Source organism: Lotus japonicus, chromosome 5 (genome assembly GCF_012489685.1).
Source record: "Lotus japonicus ecotype B-129 chromosome 5, LjGifu_v1.2".
NCBI classification, from domain to species: Eukaryota; Viridiplantae; Streptophyta; class Magnoliopsida; order Fabales; family Fabaceae; genus Lotus; species Lotus japonicus.
Genome location: NC_080045.1, coordinates 31780833 through 31801595, shown reverse-complemented (window position 1 = coordinate 31801595; position 20763 = coordinate 31780833). Strand labels below are relative to the sequence as shown.

The 20763-nt window shown below is 39.6% G+C and overlaps 1 protein-coding gene and 1 pseudogene across 1 annotated transcript; both read right to left on the bottom strand.

The window, feature by feature from the left end:
• Positions 1-9954: 9954 nt before the first annotated feature.
• On the bottom strand, positions 9955-11572 carry LOC130719440 (putative pentatricopeptide repeat-containing protein At1g12700, mitochondrial). The gene is made up of 2 exons (XM_057570068.1): positions 10352-11572; positions 9955-10320 (listed from the first exon to the last, which is right to left on the bottom strand). The coding sequence occupies exons 1-2, from the start codon at positions 11570-11572 to the stop codon at positions 9955-9957; spliced, it is 1587 nt and encodes a 528-aa protein (XP_057426051.1).
• A 2661-nt stretch (positions 11573-14233) lies between these two features.
• Positions 14234-16134, bottom strand: LOC130719439 (protein FAR1-RELATED SEQUENCE 11-like; annotated as a pseudogene).
• Positions 16135-20763: the final 4629 nt, after the last annotated feature.

The window sequence follows — 20763 nt, the reverse complement described above, 5'->3', positions numbered from 1 at the left end:
CAATATTAAATGAACCCAGTAGCATATGACTTTTTATACATGTAAAGTGATAGAGAGTCCATTGTGTAGTCCATCTTTCTTTTTTTGCATAGCTATAAAAATAAGGGTTAACTATTAGATTGATCCATGTCTTTGTCTCGCCGTCTGAGGTAAGTCCCTTCCCGGAAAATTTATTGTCTTTAGTGCTCGTGTTTGAAAAATTTTGGGAGCGGATCCTCGCCGGAAGCTCCGGCGAGTGCTTAAATGACACGCTGACTGGATTAATGAAGCTGATGTGTAATTAAAAATAAATTAAAAAGTAAAAAATAAATACACATAAGATAATTAACAAAATTAAAACCAATTACTAATTCTAACCTAATCTAATTAACAAAATTAATTTCTCCCCCAAATGAACCCAATTCCTTTTGAACTCTCCTCAGCTTCATCAATTTTTAAACCCAAAAATCATGGGAGTTGGGTTTGGGGCCCCCCCTATGGGGCTCCGCGCCCCACCTCATTTTTTTTAACCAAAAAATGCCCTACGGAAATAACACTTCCATATTCACTAAAATAGAATACGGAAGTTAAACTTCCGTATTCTATCTCTGACAGACATCACCTTTTCCACCATTACTCCTCCCTCCACCAACCCCTCCACCATTACTCCTCTGTCACCAACCTCTCACCAGCCCCCTTAACCCCCTCAATGCCTCCAGACCACCCTCTCTCTCACCCTCTCCTACCTCACTTTCATTCTTCCTACCACCACCACCACCCTCTCTCTCACCCTCTCCTACCTCACCATTGGATGCATTTGAGGTAAGTGTTGTTTGTTCTTTGTTGTTATGTTGAAGTAGTGGAAGTGGTTAGATTAAGTAGTTAGATTAAGTAGTTTGAGTAGTTAGAAGGATGAGTTTTTGAATTCTGAGCGTGATAAAATACGGAATACACATTTCCGTATTTAATACGGACATGTATAGTCCGTATTAAATACGGATTTTCCAATTCCGTATTCAATACGGATTTTCTAATTCCGTATTCAATACGGATTTTGCACTTCCGTATTCACTACGGATTCTAAAGTTCCATATTTAATATGTACAGGGATGACAGATTCATTTTTCTTGCGTGAGTCACAATTGATTGAAGCTGGATTTCACAATGGTCAACCTGAAGAGGCCACTACAGAGGTGCCACCACCAGCATTTGTGCCCCCGTGTATAAGTATAGATGTCTCGCATTTATTTGCAACTGATCAGGTATTCTTTGAACAGATTTTTGCATTGTTTTGAGAGTGTAATATATCAATTCTTATTATGTCTTGATCACCTTGTAATCAATTCTTATTATTATAACAGATTTTCCCTACCCGTGATGATCTTATCAATTGGGTTCATGGAATTGCGATTGAAAATGGATATGTTACGTTGATCACAAAGTCAGATTATGGTGGGAATGGAAGCAGAAAAGCTTATGTCATGTTGGGGTGCGAGAAGCATGGTAAATATGTTCCCTACAAAGACCCTGACCTTGTTGAAGGGACGAGATCACAAAAGACAGGTTGTCCTTTTAGACTAAAAGGACGACCTAGGAAAAATGGCATAGATAGAGATTGGCGGCTAAAGGTGATGGAAGGTATACACAACCATGAACCAGCTAGGTCACTACTTGGGCACAATTTTGTTGGTCGTCTAAAACCCGGAGAGAAGGAGCAAGTGGGAAAAATGACAGGGAGTTGGGTTCCACCGAGAAAGATGTTGTTGACTTTGAAGGAAAACAATCCTTCAAACTTGACTACCATATCTCAGATTTATGGTGTTTGCAAGAGGTTAAGAAAATCCCTCCGCGGGGGATTGACAGAAATGCAACACTTGTTGAAGAAGTTGGACGGTGACAAGTATGTCCACTTTGAAAGACATGAGCCTGGATCGGAAGTCATTAGAGATGTATTTTGGGCTCATCCAAATGCTATCAAACTGTTCAACACATTCCCGTATGTAGTGATTATGGATTGCACATACAAGACAAACAAATATGCAATTCCCTTGCTTGAGATTGTTGGACTGACTTCCACAGATAAGACATACTCCATAGCATTTTGCTACATTGTTAATGAGGGCACAGATGACTACGTTTGGGCACTGGAGTGTATGAAGTCTCTATTAGCTGATCAAGCCATGTTGCCTAAGGTGATTGTTACTGACAGGGATCTTGCCTTATTGAGTGCTGCTAAGCAAAGCCTTCCTAACACTACACATTTATTATGCTTGTGGCACATCAACAAGTGTGTTTTGGCAAAGTGCAAACTCTATGTTGGCACAGATGATTTTGCTGAATTGGTTATGATGAAGTGGGCAGAGGTGGTGGATGCTGCAACAGTTGAAGAATTTGAAGTGAAATGGATGCAATTGTTTAATATGTGCAAGGCAAAATACAACAACTTTACCTCCTATTGTTCTACTACATGGTTGGTCCACAAGGAGAAATTTGCCAAGGCATGGACAAATCATGTGATGCACTTTGGAACAACAACAAGTAACAGGTAAAAAAATTATATGAGCTTAATTTATGCGTTGTTTGTTCATTTGATAGATTGTTGTTAATAAAATATCTATTTGTTGTTTGCAGGGCTGAGGGTGCACATGCCAGTTTGAAGAAGATGTTGCGGGATTGCAAGGGTGACCTAGCCACTTCATGGGATGCGTCGCATAGTTTGACATGTAATCGACATACTGAAATATTAGCATCGTTTGAGCGCAGTATTCACAGAATTGATCACATTTTCATGTTCCCATTTTACAAAAATATTAGAGGATTTGTGTCAAACAAATGCCTGCAGCTCATTGACGCTGAACATATAAGAATGAAGTCCTACGGCGGATGCGATTGCTTGTTGAGAGAGACTCATGGACTACCTTGCGGTTGTGAACTTGCAGGTCACCGGTCAACCACTCTCTTGTCAATTAATTCTATTTGTTATTGAAAGTGACACTTTTGTGAACTTGCAGGTTATGAAAGAATTCCATATGAGTCAATTCATCCATTCTGGAAGAGACTGAGTTGGGAGCATGTACCTGAACCTGTTGCAGATACTACCAACAACCATATTTGCAGCATGAACCATGGAGATATGCAACCAGAAGTTTGACACATTATTTCAGTTCTTTGGATACTGGAGGGCAGAGTATGGTAAGGAGGAAGCTTCAAGCGATCTATTGTCCTGAAAGCAGTTCACTTTGTACTCCTGCGGTTAAGATAAGGTCCAAGCGCACTCTTAAGGCGAATGAGAGAATACCACCCAAGAATAAAGCAATAGGATCCTTAACTCGTGATCTTTCAGGTTTTGAACATGTTGATAGGGAGATCAAAGAGGCAAAGAAGGCCTCACAACCACCAAAGAAGAAGAAGCGTGTGAAGAAGTCTGATACAAGCTATTTCATGGGTCATTTTCCATCCTTTTTCCACCCATATATACAAACAGTTCAGAATGTTGAGGATGATGGTAACTGTGGCTATAGAGCCGTTGCTGCATTACTCGGACTACCATCAGGTGAGGAAAGTTGGTCATGGGTTAGGGCAGCGTTGATAGAAGAACTTGAACGACATAGAGGATTGTATGATGAAATGTGGTCCAGACATGTGGTTAATGCCTTACATTCCCGACTCACTCTTCCTCCTGGTGATCCGGCTACCGAGGATAAATGGATGCAACTGCCAGAGATGGGATACCTTATAGCAACCAGGTTCCAAGTGGTTTTCATATCCATCTCCTCTACGAGTTGTTGTTCATACCTTCCACTAAGAGGAGAAGGTCCACCGGATGTACATCCTGTTATAGCTGTTGGTCATGTGATAAATCACTTTGTACAGGTATTTTTTGATTGAGTACACTAACATCCAATTGGTGAATTAATTTGTGGTATTTGCAAGTTATCTAATTTTATTGTTCTTCTCTATAATGTAGCTCCATCTAACTCCTGGACATTCTATGCCGCCAATTGCTCTCCAGTGGGAACGGTATGTTGATCCCACATCAGTACGCTGGAACGCCCCATATGATACACGTTTACGCAGGTTCACGTCAGAATTCGAAGCTTGGCTTGTTACTTTTGGTGTTCCTCTTAGTCACCAAAGCTATGTAGACATCACCTCAGATTGACACCGCACTTTGTGTAATATTCATTTGTAAACGCTCTGTAATATTAATCTGATGAGCCTTGCCCTTATGATGTTCATTTGTTGCTTTTAATAATATTAATTTGATGGTCATTGTTATATTGATGGGCCTTATTATTTTGAAACAGCATCAGGGATAATTAACATAGACAACCACTCTGTCATCAGAGTCCTGTCATTTCCAACCACTCTGTCATCAGAGTCCTGTCATTTCCAACCACCCCATCATCAGAGTCCTGTCATTTCCAACCACCCCATCATCAGAGTCTTGTCATTTTCATCCACTAAATGACGAACTTGAAACCTGACATTACTCTCTACCACCAACCAACCCCAACCACACTTGTATTATCCACCAAACACCATAAATCTTTTGACCATTCTGCTATAAATCTCTCTGGGTTCTTTATTCTTCTTCATCCTTTTCTTCATGTCTTGCTTTCAAAGATAAAAAAAAAACAATGGAACAAGACTGGGATGCATTAGTCCGCCGTTGCAAACGTCAAGGCAGCACTTCTAGCAGCTCTCGTCCTCTCATTCCTGGGCCAGCTGGCGTCGTCCAGGCTGCCATGTATGCCCGTAGATCCAACCCTAACACACTACTCATTCCGACCCAAGAATTTGTGAGGCGTGCGCTCGAAGACAGATCAACCGAAACCGATCCTGATTTCAATTCAAATGCTTGGCTTACAGCCCTGCAATTGGTGGAATCTGCCACTCCGCTGGGCACAATCACAACGAATGTTGAGAGAGTAGAGAGTGTTGTTGCTGTTATTAAATCATGCACTCCCAATGGTTTCGGAGATGCCAAAGTTACCCTCAAGGTATTTCCTCGCTTTTGTCCAGCTTCTTTAACCGTAAATTTTTTGCCTCATTTTCTCTCACGATTGCATTGATTTAGGACCCTACGGGCACCGTTGACGCTAGCGTCCATCGCAAGGCCTTCACTGACGGCGAATTTAGGAATGCCATAACTGTTGGATCTGTTCTTGTTCTCCATAAGGTCTATCATCTATTACCTAAACATTAATCTTGCTTCCTTTGAACAAGTACGCATTAATCTTTTAAATTTGCAATTTACTTGCAGGTTGCTGTGTTTGCACCGAGTAAATCTGTTCGTTATCTGAATATAACGTTGCCCAACATAGTCAAAGTATTTCCACAGGATAGCGGACCCCACGACTTCATCGATATCACTGAGGATTAATTTTGTTTTCGTGTTGCTTCTGAATAATTTCGTGTACCCTTTAAACTGCTTGCCATGGATTATTTATGTTACTTATCCTGCCTTTGATTATTTAAGGTGTAGTTATACGGGTTTTTTTCAATATAAGAGTCGGCATATAATGAGTGGAAATAGAAAGCATGATTAATATAAAGAGAGTCATAATACAAAGAGTCACATGTCATAATATAAAAATACACAAAAAATATACAAATATACAGTCAATCACTCGCCCCGACCCCTACCGGCCCCCCTACGACCTCTATGTCCACGGGCTCTGCCTCCACGAGCACCCTCTGCAGGAGCACCCTCTCCACGGGCTCTGCCTCCACGGCCTCTGCCTCCACGCGCACCCTCTGCAGGAGCACCTTCTCCACGGGCTCTGCCTCCACGGCCTCTGCCTCCACGCGCTCTGTCTCCACGACCTCTGCCTCCCTCAGCTCTAGCTCCTCGGACAGCAGCAAAGGCTACCCCCTGGGTACCAATGAAGGCATTGGATCTAATAAGATCCAGCGCCCTCTCAGTGAGGGATCGGGCATGCGTGCCCACTGCAAGAGCATCTGGCACCTCGAGTGACTGCTCCAACAAGTCCACGGCCCGACGCATAACAGTCTTCAAAAATAATGTACATACATTAGATACAAATAAAATATCATGAACAAAAAATCACAATTGAATGGAAAATAAAATTCAAACTTACCACCGCACTGAACTCCTCCCTCCTATCATCAGGGATGATGAACCGATGGGACACAACGCTATACCACCTCATGTAATCCTCCACAGCCTCTCCCGGATATGTAGCAGGGATCCCCTGAGGGCGGAGGTGCGGCTCAAACTCAGCGTAGGCAGCATCTGCGGTCTCAGCAAGGGACACAGTCGTCTGGATCTCAGAGGGGTGTCGAGGGACATCCTGTATGTAGCCAAACTGGCGCAGAACCCACTCTGGTAGATGTCGTCGAACAACACGACCAAATGGCGACCGGATGTAGCCAGAATACATGGCCCTCGGATCCCGTGGTCGATGAGCCCGATGGTCCTCAAATGGGGTCCATATAATGTCATCCACCGTCAGCTCATCGAGCATGACTCGCCTCTCATCAAGGCCTGCATGCCCGACCCGGGACGTAACCCACCGCCGCGCCCTAGGCTAGTCCTGCGAGTACTCCGGATCCGCCCTCCGGATAATGACGCGGTCAAAAAGGTACTCGTAGAGCCATCCTAGCAGGAGCGAGCTGAAACCTCCCATCTGGGCCGTCCCCCTCCTGGACGCTCGACTAAGCTGGTCGTATAACGTAGCGAGCGCAATCGCGCCCCACGCGTACTCGCACACTCGGCCAAGATCCTCCAACATCCCTATCCAGTAGACGGTCATATGGTAGCCTCCGCTCTTGCTAGCAAAGAGCGTCGCACCTAGCTGGTTCACCAGCCAAATCCGCGCAGCGTCCTCATCTCGGTGCTCTACAATGAAATGAATTAAGTTAATAGTTTATAACAATACAATAATAATAGATACAATTTAATCAAGTAATAATTAAGACATACCCGCCAACGCAGCCTCATACAGGGTCTGCAAGACCCCAAAGCGAATAGTCTGGCACCTATTCGTATCAAACTCAGCCTCATAAATACCAACAGATCCTCCCATCAACTGAGCACAGAGCGCTGCACACTCGTCCCTCTCCCCCCTCCCAGGAGTATAGAACCTCGACCCCATGGGGAGATGGAGAAGAGCCGACACGTCGTTCAGGGTGATAGTCATCTCCCCGAACGGCATGTGGAAGCTACTAGTCTCCTCATGCCATCGCTCCACAAGGGCCAAAATAAGGCCTGCATCTGTCACCGGGTAGCTGCAATAGGGTAGCTGATGAAGACCCGTCTGCTCAATCAACTCTCGAACCCGCCTGTGACTGTCTGAATCACCATCACAAGCAAGGTTCCAAACCTTCCCCCCAGCTGTTGCCACCTTCAACTGTCGACGGTCCACATACCGCTCGTCTGTGCGTAGGAGTGCATGCCACGCCCAGGGAGCCTTGTGATCAGCATAATGGGTGAGGAGCGACAGCTCAACAGGTCCCCCCGGAAACGGCGGCGACCTCTGGATCAGGTCATCCTCGCCACCCTGTGGCCCCTGCTCTGGCAGGACATCAGCATCAACATCAGGAGGAGGAATACTATCCTCGTCGGATGACTCCTCGCCGGATGAGGCCTCGCCGGATGGCTCCTCGCCGGATGACTCCTCGCCTAATGACTCCTCGCCTTCCTCGCCTGGTGACTCATGGCGAGGTAACTCAACCGTGGGAGACGGCGGAGAATCAACTGGAGGTAACTCAACCGTGGGAGACGGCGGATAATCAACTAGAGGCAACTCAATCATGGGAGACGGCGGAGAAATAACTGGAGCTGAAGCCTCCACCGCCTGAGAGGTTGCAGCATGATCGCCGCGCCGGCTAGAAGCATGTAAGCGCCGGTGTCTATCCTCAGTAGCCCCCACATCCTCACTAGCTCGAGACCTCTTTCTGTTCTTCATTCTCACTATATATTAAGAGCAAACATTCACTATATATACCATTTCAGTCATAGACAGAAACATCATGCAAGCAAATGGAAAATTCCTAGAATTTTTTAAGTACATAGATGATAATCGTATCTTCTGTGGATTATGCATGCTTGGATCAACTTTTATTTTCCTAATAATCAATTATGGCATCTAGAAACTACTCACAAAGTGCTTTGGAATAATTGATTCTGAACCCAGAATCAATTATAAGGGTATATGTGATTCTGAGATGAATACGGAACACCATTTTCCGTATATAATACGGAACACCAGGTTCCATACTGAATACGGAACATCAGGTTCCATACTAAATACGGAACATCAGGTTCCGTATTCAACCAGAACCCATTAACGACATTGATGAATTGGAACTCGCCCCAAAGCACATTCAAGCCATTTCAGCCAACAAAACCTCTACATAATCATCAATCGACTACCCTAGGGTTGAAAGATTCACATAATTTCAAGTTAAATGGGTAAAATCCAAACTTACTTACCTCTAGGTTTCAATGCAATGAATGGGGAGAATGGGGTTGATGAAGAGCTTTGATGGAGATGATGGAACCTTTCCAGATGATGATTCAAGCAAGGGGAGCGTCGGAGATCGAAGATTGAAGAGCAAGGGGAGAATGGGGGAGAAATGGGTTTGAAAAGCGCTGAAATGGGTTTGAAAAAACCCCTGCCGTTTTACATACTAATATAATACAGATATGCATCTTCCGTATTCAATACGGATATGTTTATTCCGTATTATATTAACGGGGGGCTTTCCAGTAATTTCCCCACTTTAAGTGGGGCGCGGAGCCCCATAGGGGGGGCCCCAAACCCAACTCTCAAAAATCATCAATCTTCATCAATCTTCAAACCCAGAACCCCACTTTCGAGTGAACAAATTATCCCAAATCCTAAATCACTTATACAGAAACACCCCCAATTCCAAACCCTAATTTTTCTTCCATCTTCATTGCATTCAAGCCTCCATCTTCATCATCATCTCCTCGTAAAATGGAGGCTTCTCATTTCTATGTCCTCTTCTCAATCACATCCTCTCCTCTCTTCTTCATGATGCACAAGAAGTTTCAGTAGCAGTGAAAAAGCCCAGCAAAAATGCCTATGGGAGATAGAACAGGGGACAAGAGCGATGACATGCCTAAGGTCCTCGCTTTCAATCTCTCATCTGGAGGCTTCGATTTCATCATTTCCCCTCTCCTTCTCGATTCGTTTCGACGAATAGGAACGCCTGCGCCGCCTCGCCGCCGATGAAAAGGACCACGCCACCACCTCTGTCCTCCACCGCCCAAATTCACACACGACTTCTAGATCTAAGCCTCGATCTGGGTTTCAAGAATTCACAAGTAAACATTGATTGGAATTTCATATGCTTGCTTCAAGGTTGGAAAAAGCTTTTGAATTTCATCTGCTTGATGGTGGTGGTACGAAATCATGATATTGCTTCTTGGTTTTTAGTCAATCCTCACGCTGAAATGATGATTAAAGGAGAGGCAAAAGGAATTGGAAAAGGAAAAAAATGGGTAATTTTTTTCAGATTTGTAAAAAATCGTTCATATCTGGTTTGGTCTGGTGTGTTTTGTTTTGGGTTAATGTTTTGTTTTGGGTTTATTTAGGAGAATTGAGGTTAATTTAAGGGAAATTGATTTTGTTAATTAGATTAGGGTTAGATTTGTTAATAGGTTTTATTTTTGTTAATCTGGTTAATAAATCTGACTTGTAATTGTTTTTTAATTTTTTTTGTCCACTTCACCTCATTAAACCTAGTCAGTATGCCACACATGCACTCGCTGGAGCTCCGCCCTCCGGCGAGGATCTGCCCCAAAAATATTTCAAAGATGTGGACCCAAAACAATAAATTTTCCGGGGAGGGACCTAGATTAGACGGTGAGACAAAGATAGGGACCAATATGACGCTTAACCCTAAAAATTAATAAACACAAGATGATCATTATAAAATTTACAAATAACATAATAAGTAACTACTAACAGCTACCAAGTTTTACTTTTCCAATAGACCTCTCGCCTTCATTTCACGTAGAAGTTTCTCTGCCTTAGAATCCTCACCCTTTTCAAAAAGTGAACGAATGATTGTTTCAAAAGTTATAGCATCGGGCATGCAACCATTGTGTTCCATTTTATACAGTAATGCCAATGCTTCATCAAACAAACCCTCTTTACAAAGCCCATTGATCATAATATTATATGTTGGGACAGTTACATGGTAGCCTTTAGTTAAAAGATCTTGGAAAACCTCTTGTGCATTCTTAACTCTTCCTTCTTTGCACAGTCCATCCATAATTGTAATGTATGTGTACACATCTGGCTGAATACCATGACCTTTAATTTTATGGATTAAAGCAATTGCCTTGTCAACTTGATGGCTTTTTGCATGAGACATCCAATAAAGAATTGTAGGTGATTATATCGGCTGGTTGACTTTTAACATGCATTACATGAACAAGCTCCCAAGCATGAGAGATTCTCCCTGATTTGCATAAACCATCAATGACAGAACTGTACGCTACTGTATCAGGAATAATGTTTATGCAGTCCATTTCTGCAAGGAGATTCAAAGCTTCATCCACCATTTTAATCCTACATAATTCGTTAATCATAATACTGTAGCTCTGGACATCGGGAGTCACTCCCCTATGGGCCATGGAGTTCAATATGTCTTTGGCCTTGTTTACTTCACTAACTATGCAATACTCATCCATTAAAGAATTATAAGTAACAACATCAGGTTTCACACCTTGTTTCATCATCACAGCTAACACATTTTTAGCTTCTTTCACCTTTTCTTCCTTGCAAAAAGCGTCGACCAATATATTAAAAGTATAAGCATCCGGGTCAACGTTTTTTGTCATCATTTCATCTAGCAACTCATTTGCTTCTTTCAATTGACCCACAATGCAAAAGCCATATATTAAAGCATTGTAAGTGAAAGCATCAGGTAAAATCCTCTTGCTAACCATTTCATAATATAAATTGTAAGCATCACTTTCAAGTTTATCTTTGCAGAGGCTATCAATGATGATGTTGTACATGTCCGCATCAGGCTTAACCAATTGCCCCTGAATCTGTCTCATTAATTGCAACGCAGCTCTTGTTTGTCCCATCTTACATAACCCGTTGATCAAGATACGGTAACTAACTTGGTTCAGCCTAAATCCCTGTGCTACAACATCATCATGAAATTGCAGTGCTCTCTGGACCTGACCATTAAGACAGAGACCTTTCATAAGTGTATTGAAGGTGAAGGTATCTGGCTGATAACCCCTCTTGAGAATTTTGACGAGTACAGAAAAAGCGGAAGTGATTTGAGCTTGATGGCAGTAACAATTGATCAAGATGTTGAGAGTGACAATATTAGGAGTAATTCCAGTGAACTCCAATTGGTGAGAAAGGGAAATTACAGTTCGGTAATGCTTCATCTTGACGAGGGAAGTTAAAATCTTACCAAATTCGATGATGGAAGGGGTAGGACTCATTCGTAGCAAGCGATTAAAGATGGAGACGACATCATCAACATTGCGAATGGAAGGAGGAAGAGAGTGAGACTGAGAATGAAAAGAAACAAAGAGGAAGTTCCTTAACCTTAAAAATAACAACGACATTGTAGGTCTTTGCCTATGGTGAGTTGTTTACCTGGTTGCACTAGCGGCGGCGACGGAGGTCACTTGTTTATGGTTGTTGTCTGTCTGCGGGCTTTGAGAAGGACTTTATCTAAAAGAGCAGATTACATGCGGCTGCTCCTTGTGTGTGGTGTGTGTGTTTTTTTGTTTAATCAAAATGTTATAGTGGCATTAGGGGCATAGCAATTTTAGAAGGAGCATGTTATCATCTAACACCTTTTCATATGGACATAAAAACCTATTCAACTATTTTCAGCATAACTCCAACTTTTGGGTATAAAGGTCATTTCAGTATAATTATTTTATTTGAAAAAGAAATATATATATATATATGTATATATATAAGTTGAGAAATATCTTATCTCAACATGCGTACAGTAACCAAGTCACCATAAAGATGACAAAAACAGCACCTACGGCAAACAACCTTCCAACACCTGTTAAAAACCCCCGCTAGGAAGCACAAAGACCCAACCGAAAAACCTAACAATCGAAAGCCAACCACAAAAACCCACAAGTGCCATAAAGTTGCTACCCGAAACCTAAAGAACACAAACAAAGATAAAAAAATACATAAACAAAACTAAAAGAAGCCTGGCGATAATGCAACAAACAGCTCCAGCACAACCACTAGACCACCTCCGCAGCAGCATTTATCAAGGAAAAAAGTTGTGGCCGGAGAGGAACCGAAGCTTCCACGCCCTCTGCTTAACCCACACGATAGAGAAGAAAGCCGAACTCAAAAATCCACTCCAAGATGCACCACCATCAACGTCTTGCAAAGAACCCAAACAACCCAAACCCATCCAGAGATGGCCAAACTGAGGAAACGCCCCCATCAGCCTCAATCCAAAGCTCATTCTTAATCCAGTACTGTAAGATTTTGTTTATCTTCCAAGCACCACATCAGATGTTGTTTGTCTTCCAAATTCAACCACTACCCTATTCTCCTTGGCTGCATGCCGCCACCACTCCTCCGCCCATGACAACTCCATGGCCTACTTCGGTCCCTTGATTCCCATTCCCTCGTTGAAACCAGACGGTGAAAAATCAGATATTGAGAATGAGCAATCCAGTACAGGTGCACCTGCAGATCACCACGCATACAGAGAAACGAACAAAGATATTGCTTCCACCGGTTTAGGGACGAGTGATTATGGCAGCAACACTAAAGCAGATCGTGTGGGAGATTTTGTGAAGAAGAATTCAATTTGGTGAAAGAATTCGAAAATTGGAAGAGGCTATTGGAGTGGGAATTAGTTCTGTCGTTTATTTTCATGTCTAATGGGGAAAATCAAGTGTGAAAACTCAATTTTGCTATAAAGAGTTTGCAAGGGGAGGTGTATGCTCAACCTCTTGTCTTTATGGACACAAAACAAGAATGCTATCATGTACTGTGTAATTTAAATTTTTGCTTTGTAAAAATGGAAATGATTTTTAGCTTCTCACCCCTGTTATTTTTTTTGTGATGAGCTTCCTGATTCGAGTAGGTTAGACCATTAAGATCAAAGGTTAACTAATGAAGAGCAGTTTTACATAGAAAGTAAACGGCAACATCATCACTTTCTGGTTGTGATAGTTTGTAGTTTGTCTAGCTAGCAGTTTAAGTCTTAAATTTGTGCCAACTCTTTATCAGGTGAGAGTGCAAAAAAGAGAAAAAAATTAATGAGAGTCCATAAGTTCTTTCACACTGCAACAACTCTCATTAAACACAACACAACTTATTAGTTTAAGTTCATGTTTGCCTAACAAAGAGAAGGAACTGACAGAAAATTTCAGAAAGAATACACTAACACATCTTAATTTGCATTACATGCATTAAAAAAACAATACACCTTAAGAGGCATCAACAAAACTCACTACAAATAAACTCTGGCTTTCCTTCTCCAAAATATTTAATATGTCACCACCTGACAGATTACAGACATTAACCCATTGATTAAGTACACATTTCGAAATACAAGTTGACTACATGGAAATCCTTTTTTCTTCAACCTCTTCATTTACCAACATCACATTCTGTTTTAAGATGACTTTCTCCAACCCTTTGTCAAGAAAGGACAAATAAACATCACTTAGTCAGTAAAAGAGTTCAATATATTACATACAGAGAAAATGAATTTTGTAAAACTTACTTATTATGACAAATAAACATCACTTAGTCAGTAAAAGAGTTCAATAAAAGAGTTCTTTTTTTATTTGGACAATTTTTTGAATCGTGATCGGTTTCACCACAATTTGGAACATGACAATGACGAGACTTTTTTGCTACCTCAACTCCTCCTTTTGGCCTTGATCCTTTCGGCCGACATTTTGGTTTTGAAATAATAGGATTTTCAACATCACAATCATTGCTATTTGGAACATTAGGCTCCATATCAGCCACGTGTTCTTGCACTTCAGGCATATCCTTAATAATTCGGATGACTCTCTCTAGTTTTCTAATTGCAACTTTTTCTCGGTTTTATGTCTTCAAAGATTCAACTCCTAGCCATTGAACTAGAGATCGAAACTCAAAAGACGAGTCATCATTGCAATTGATTATGTGACTAGATGTTGGGACCAATGAACTTTCTTATCTCCATCTAAAAGGAAGATACTTAGTAGGGAGGTGAAAGTAATTCTTCATTACTAGCACTCGAATTATGAATTAATAGATTATGAACGTCCAGTTGTTGTCATCCCAGCAAAAAAGAAGTCCTTCAAATAAGCTAAGGTCCAAAATTGACGATTAAAATAGAGCAAGTCAATGAGTTTATCCATGCATAGACCAAATTGTGCCATCATCAAGGTCCAATTATGCTCAAAATGCACATTCTAAATGATATACTTTATAAAACTCATGTTTAAAGTCATGGACCCAATGAAAAAGAAAACCAACTTGATAACTTTGCCACAATATTCCATATACAAAATGCATGTTTTGTGTTTGAAAACTCCGTTGCAATTGCATTTTTAAGTGCCACATCTTGATCCGTAAGAATTGTCTTTGGATACTTGCCTTTGACAAAATCTAGGAAAGACTAAAAAAAGTAAAAATGTTAAATTAGTTAACTAAAATATGAAAATTAGAAATTCAATAGTAATAACAACTTCACATAAATAGAACTAACCTTTAAAGCCCAAGAGAAGAAATGAATCTTTTCATCTCGTAATAGAACACTTCCAAAGAAAATTGAATTTCCGTGATTATCAACTTCGACCCATATTCCAAGAGGCATATCATAACGATTTATCCTATGTGTGGTGTAAAAAACGACCACATCTCCAAATGCTTCATATGCTCTAATTGAATCACAAAAACCCATATAATATGCTCCAATTTGTTATTTTCATCTATTGTGAAATCATATTTTAATGAGTCATCACTATCTTTCAAACTTTTGCATAATTTAAGGACATTTGAAGCATCAATTTCTTTACCAATACCACTCTGAGATTGAATTTTTTTTTTAAAATCCCTTTCCAAAAATGGCAGAGTGCATGTACCTATTCCTTTTTTTCTAGCTCAAGCACTCTTATTATGAGACTTATAAAGCACCCGACTTTTGACAACAACATTATGGTACCCTGATCAGTAATTGGGATGCTACGATAAGCAAGAAGAAACCGAACCTCTTTGTCATCTAATAATTTATGGTTGTGGTGATTGTGAAAATATTTAACCACCCATTTTTCCTCAAAGCCAATTGTCCTTGTAGTGACCAACATTTTTGCACCACAATTGCATCTTAAAGTTTTTTTTTTCTTTGACTTTCAACTTCACTAACCTTGTTCTGTCTAGTAATACCAGCACGATGACAAACAAATTCCCTTTTATAAAGACGCAGTGGATTTTTCTCTGATTGATTCTTTGTAGATCTGTAAATGTGATCACGTCTAACAGAAAAATCACTTTTATGTGCAAATTTATTGAAACTTATCTACTAGAAAAAGCACTATAAGCTTTAACAAGTGCTATTTGGTTTGCATCCAAACGGGTTCTAAATTCTATTGACAACTAATCTAAATTATTGTATTTGTATGTTCTCTCACACAGTAGCTGCGCCATTATATGTTTTTTGTTTCAGATAACTAAGCTTGCACAAATCTATCCTACATTGATGACATTGAAGAGTGTGGATATTTCGCCTGCGAGTTGGATGGTTGTTGCTTGGTGAGTAGAATTTATTGTTCTTGTAACATTTAAACTATGTTGTACTCAATGGTTACTACTTCAACATAAAGATGATGCACCTGCATAAAATTGTTGATTGTGGTTATTTGTTAATAGTTATCAAATTGAAAAGAAAAATTACTATAATCTAAAATTTGCCGGTGATTGTGATTTCTTAGACAAAGTAGAATATATAGCAATGTTTCATAATGTTGTAGAATATTTGCATTCACTTAGTTTTGTAAAATGTCTAGTTTGTCTTGGATTTCATGTAGAACTAGAAATATGTTATACTGAAAGTTTATCATTGGTTTTGTACCCAGTATATTCAATAGCTAATCAGGAAAATGACACATCAGCTTTCTTGCTCACGTACCATACCTGTCATCTTCTTTTCAAGGTATCTTTATGTCATGATTTTTCTTTTTTTTAATCATAACATAAGGATACCTTAAAAACAAAATGACAAGGTATAGTACATGAGGAAGAAAGATGTAGTGTTCTTCTCATTTTCCTGATTAGGTTTTGTATAGATGAGGTACCTATTCAAATTCCAATGGATAATTCACTAAAAAATATTTCTAGTTCGACATGAAATTAAATTGAAACTAGAAATTTTATTAGAACTAAGTAAATACAAATTTTCTATATCATTATGAAACATTGCTAATATATTCAACCTTGTTTAAGAAATCAAAATAACAAACCAAGTTTAGATTAAAGTAAGTTTTCCTTTTCTTTTGGTAACTATTAACAAACAACTAGAATCGCCAACTCATGCAGGTGCATACACTTCAAGTCGAAGTGTTCATCATCAAGTATAAAAAAATTTCAGTATTACAAGAATAATCAATTATATTCTACTCACCAAGCAACAACCATCCAACTCGGATGTGAAATATCCACACTCTTCAATGACATCAATGCATGATAGCTTTCATCAATCTCATTTATCTTAAACAAGAAACATATTATGACACATTTACTATGTGAGAAAACATACAAATACAATAATTTGGATTAATTGTCAGTAGAACTTAGAACCTGTTTGGATGCAAACCAAATAGCTCTTGTTGTTGGAGCCTATCTAATATTTTTTTCGAAAAGAAAAGCTTCAATAAGTCTATCTCCAAAATGCTACATTTTGCTGAAACAAAACCCTCATACTAGGTGGAGATGTCTCATTGAACTGCCAGTAAATGTAACCAAGCATATCCCTTGATGGCCATGATCTTACTTGGCCAGAGCTTGTAACCAATGAAAAATCATCCTCTTTTTTGCTAGAATTGTTACTTCATGATCTGGATAGGTCATCCTCACTCGAGGACGAATCAGAGATAAAATCAATCGCATCGTCGTCCTCCCTCGGATTTCCATAAGAGAAGAGGATGAGTCTCACAAATTGGTTACACACTTAGTATATAATCATGTAGCATTATTGTTTTCCTACTTACCTTAAAGTTCCAAGTCCAACAGACTTAGTGGTGTATATTTGGATAGTTGAGAGATATGGAACATGGTACTGCATCAGAGTATCACCAACTTCTAAATTTACAGGTGTACCAGCACCCCGTGTGTAACACCCTCTAAACCCCGCATAAATATTATAGCTTAAATCAAAGTAAAATGCATAACAGAGAGGGTGTCACACTTATTCTCCAAAACCATAAATCAAAACACATGTCATGCTCAAAATAAATATATAAATTTCCAACTTTAGTGTCATAACATTTTATGCATAGCACAACGGATTTATTTTTCAACTCCAAGATAAAACATAATCCAAATAGAATTTATAAAATAACTCTTAACATCAAGGTACAAAACTAAACATTTCCCCGTGTTACATAACAGAGCATGACTCCCATAACTAAACTACCTATAAAAGACGCTCCAACTAACCCTTGTGAGAAGCTCCCCTATCCTCAGCACCTGAGCGATGTCGCATAGAACATCATTCCAACAGAAGGATGAGAACTCATATCATATGGATAAGCATAATAATAAATAATGTAAAAGCTTATATATGTTCCACATAAATTCCTCACACTTCACTAACAAATAATAAATTATGTAATTTAATATAATCAATCAATCTCACAGTTATGACAATACTCCATAATTCATAGCATCAAGTAAGCAAATATTATTGTCTCCAATTACCACAACATCAAATCTAAAAAAATATCACAATTATCATTGATTAGCATCAACAACTCCCTAACACATATGACTCAAGTGAGACCAGTGCAAATGCCTTTGGTACCAAAGTTGTTATCCTTAGCGGTATCACCGCGTCCACTCTAGACAGATAACCACCAATAAAGCCCTCGCTCTAGGCTTCAAAACATCTCCAGTTTTGGGACAAGTCACTAGCCTCCACGAGAACTAGCAAACATTTCCTCTTGACAACTATGCAGTGTATTGTGCAAAACTCAACTAACATATGCATATTCAGACCATCTCCATGTCTTAATTATTTTAGCATATTCTGTAAGATCAAGGTTTGATCAGTGGTTGCATCTCTATGTTTTGATGATTACAATTAAGGTTTGTGATGATGAACAATTATGGTACCCTAACGTTTGTCTGTTTAAGATGTGATAAACAGGTTCTTAATCTGGCCCAAGCCTATTCGTTCAGAAGAAGAAGAACCAAGGGTTACTAAAAAGAGAGCTCTTTAACCTACCATGTTCGTTCTGAACAGTGGCAAATACTTCAGAAGCTCTGAAGATGGAAGCTCTCAAGAAGTTCTGAAGAACTCAAGTCAGAAGTTCTGAAGACCAGATGTTCCAGTGGAACGGTCCAGAAGCAGAAGACTCAAGTTCTGAAGACCGGCAAGAAGTTGGTTTTGAAGACCCAAGCTATTCTAGCTCTGACGTTCAGAAGTTCTGAGGAACTTGTTCAGAAGCAGAAGTTGCAAGGTCAGAAGAATCCAAGCTTCAATCTGACGAGGATCAGAAGCTTCACCAACGTTCATCTGAAGCCTTCAGATCTCAAGTCAACTGGTGAAAGGACAGGTCGCTATCATAGTACAACATCGTACAAGTCACAGTCTGTCCACCACCTACCTCGTGCAGCCTTGCAGTCTGATTTTACAAGATTTCCACTCCAACGGATAAAACCCTAGCAACGGCTACATCACAAGTCTTGGAGTATATTAAGGCTGAAGAAAGAAGAAAGAGACTAAGAAACTTTGCTGAAATCATTCAACACTTACAAACCAATCTCTTAGCAATATTTCTTCACTGTTCTTAAACATCTGAGTTTACCATTCGCTTGTTAGAAGCATTTATTGTAAACCCGAAACCTTTTACATCTCATTGTAAAGTTCCTTAAGAGACCAAGGTTGGTCGGATCTTAAGAGGATTGAATCAAGGCTGATTCAGTGTTTAGCTAGTCTTAAGAGGATCGGTAGATCAGCTTCTTGAGAGGATACTAGTGAGAAAATCAGTGTATTGTTAGTCACTTAGCAGGTTGCAAAGTGCAGTTGTAACACTCATTGATTTTAGTGGATTGCCTTCATCAGAAGAAGGAAGAAATCACCTTCACAGGTGGACTGGATTAGCTTGAGCTTTTATCTCAAGTGAACCAGGATAAAATACTTGCGTGCTTTACTTCTTATCATTCAGCACTTAGTTTTTATCTTTGAGTTTTGAAAAAGCTAAAAAGTATACCCGTGATTCAAAAACTCTATTCAAACCCCCCCTTTCTAGTGTTTTTCGCACCTCTATATTCATCACCTCATCACCAGTTGCACAAAACACATATTACATGTTATCAATTATACAACTTGCAATCACAACAACTTAGCATCTCAAACATAACATCAATTCAGAAACGAAACCGTATAATGTACTATTAAGCAGATATAAATTAGATATAATTCATATATGAAAGATCCTGCAACTATTATACAAAAACTGGATTTTTCCTAATTTTTCCCAAAAACTCGTCATCTCCCCGCACCATCCCCCTCATGCGCAACCCTCGCCATATACGCGCGCCACAGCGCCTTGCGCATCACCATGCGCGCGCACCACATCTTTTTTCAAAAACAACATTTGCACCTAAAATGATTCATTTTATTCAAAACGGTTATAAACTGTACAGCAACCTAGGCGAATTTTTAAATACCTCAAATATACTCAGAAAAATCCAATATTTTTATCATGGTTTCCTATACACGTTTTGTAAATCCCTGTAAATTTTCAACTCTAAATTCAAAGTACAAAAAATTCAGGAAAAATCTAACGCTAACAACAGTTCGTGTGAAACGAGACAGCTTAACCTATCCTCACTAAAACGCATCTAACTCGAGCTACAAACGTCGGAAGGATGTGAAACCAGCGGAAAAAGTTTTATAACAGAAAGGGCTACAACTTTTATGAAGACTACTTTTTCAAATTCGGTCAATAACACAGCTCGAAATAGGGTTCAAGAGCTCGTAAATTTCCCGCGCGCAACCCGCGCATCATGTGCGCCTATCTTCTACCCCCAAAATTCATCTTAAAATCAAACTCTAACTATTTCAATTTGGGTATTTATGCATCCTATGGTTTCTAAATCACGCTTCATATCATTACCCACTATCATACTAATCCATAGAACATGAATTCAAACCCTTACCTCTTGAAGATCAAAGTCTAGATTCTCTTCTCTTTTCTCCTCTCCTTCTCTGTTTTTGACGCTTTCTCCTTCTCTGTTCTGCTCTTCTAATTCTGATTTCTCTCTTTTTTTTTCTTCTGTTTATTTCACTCCTAACCCTAAACTAGTAGTACTAGTGGGCTCCACTCCATATATCACCTAAACCCAACAACCTTATCTAATTTAATCTTATCTTACTCAAATACAAATTAAATAAATTACTCACTACATATACCACATAATAACTTAATTATCTAATAAGATCACTTAATCAACTTATCATGTAATTAAATCACATAATCACCTTATCATCTAATTAAATCACATAAACTATTAAATTACCATAGAACATAATAATAATTAAAATAAA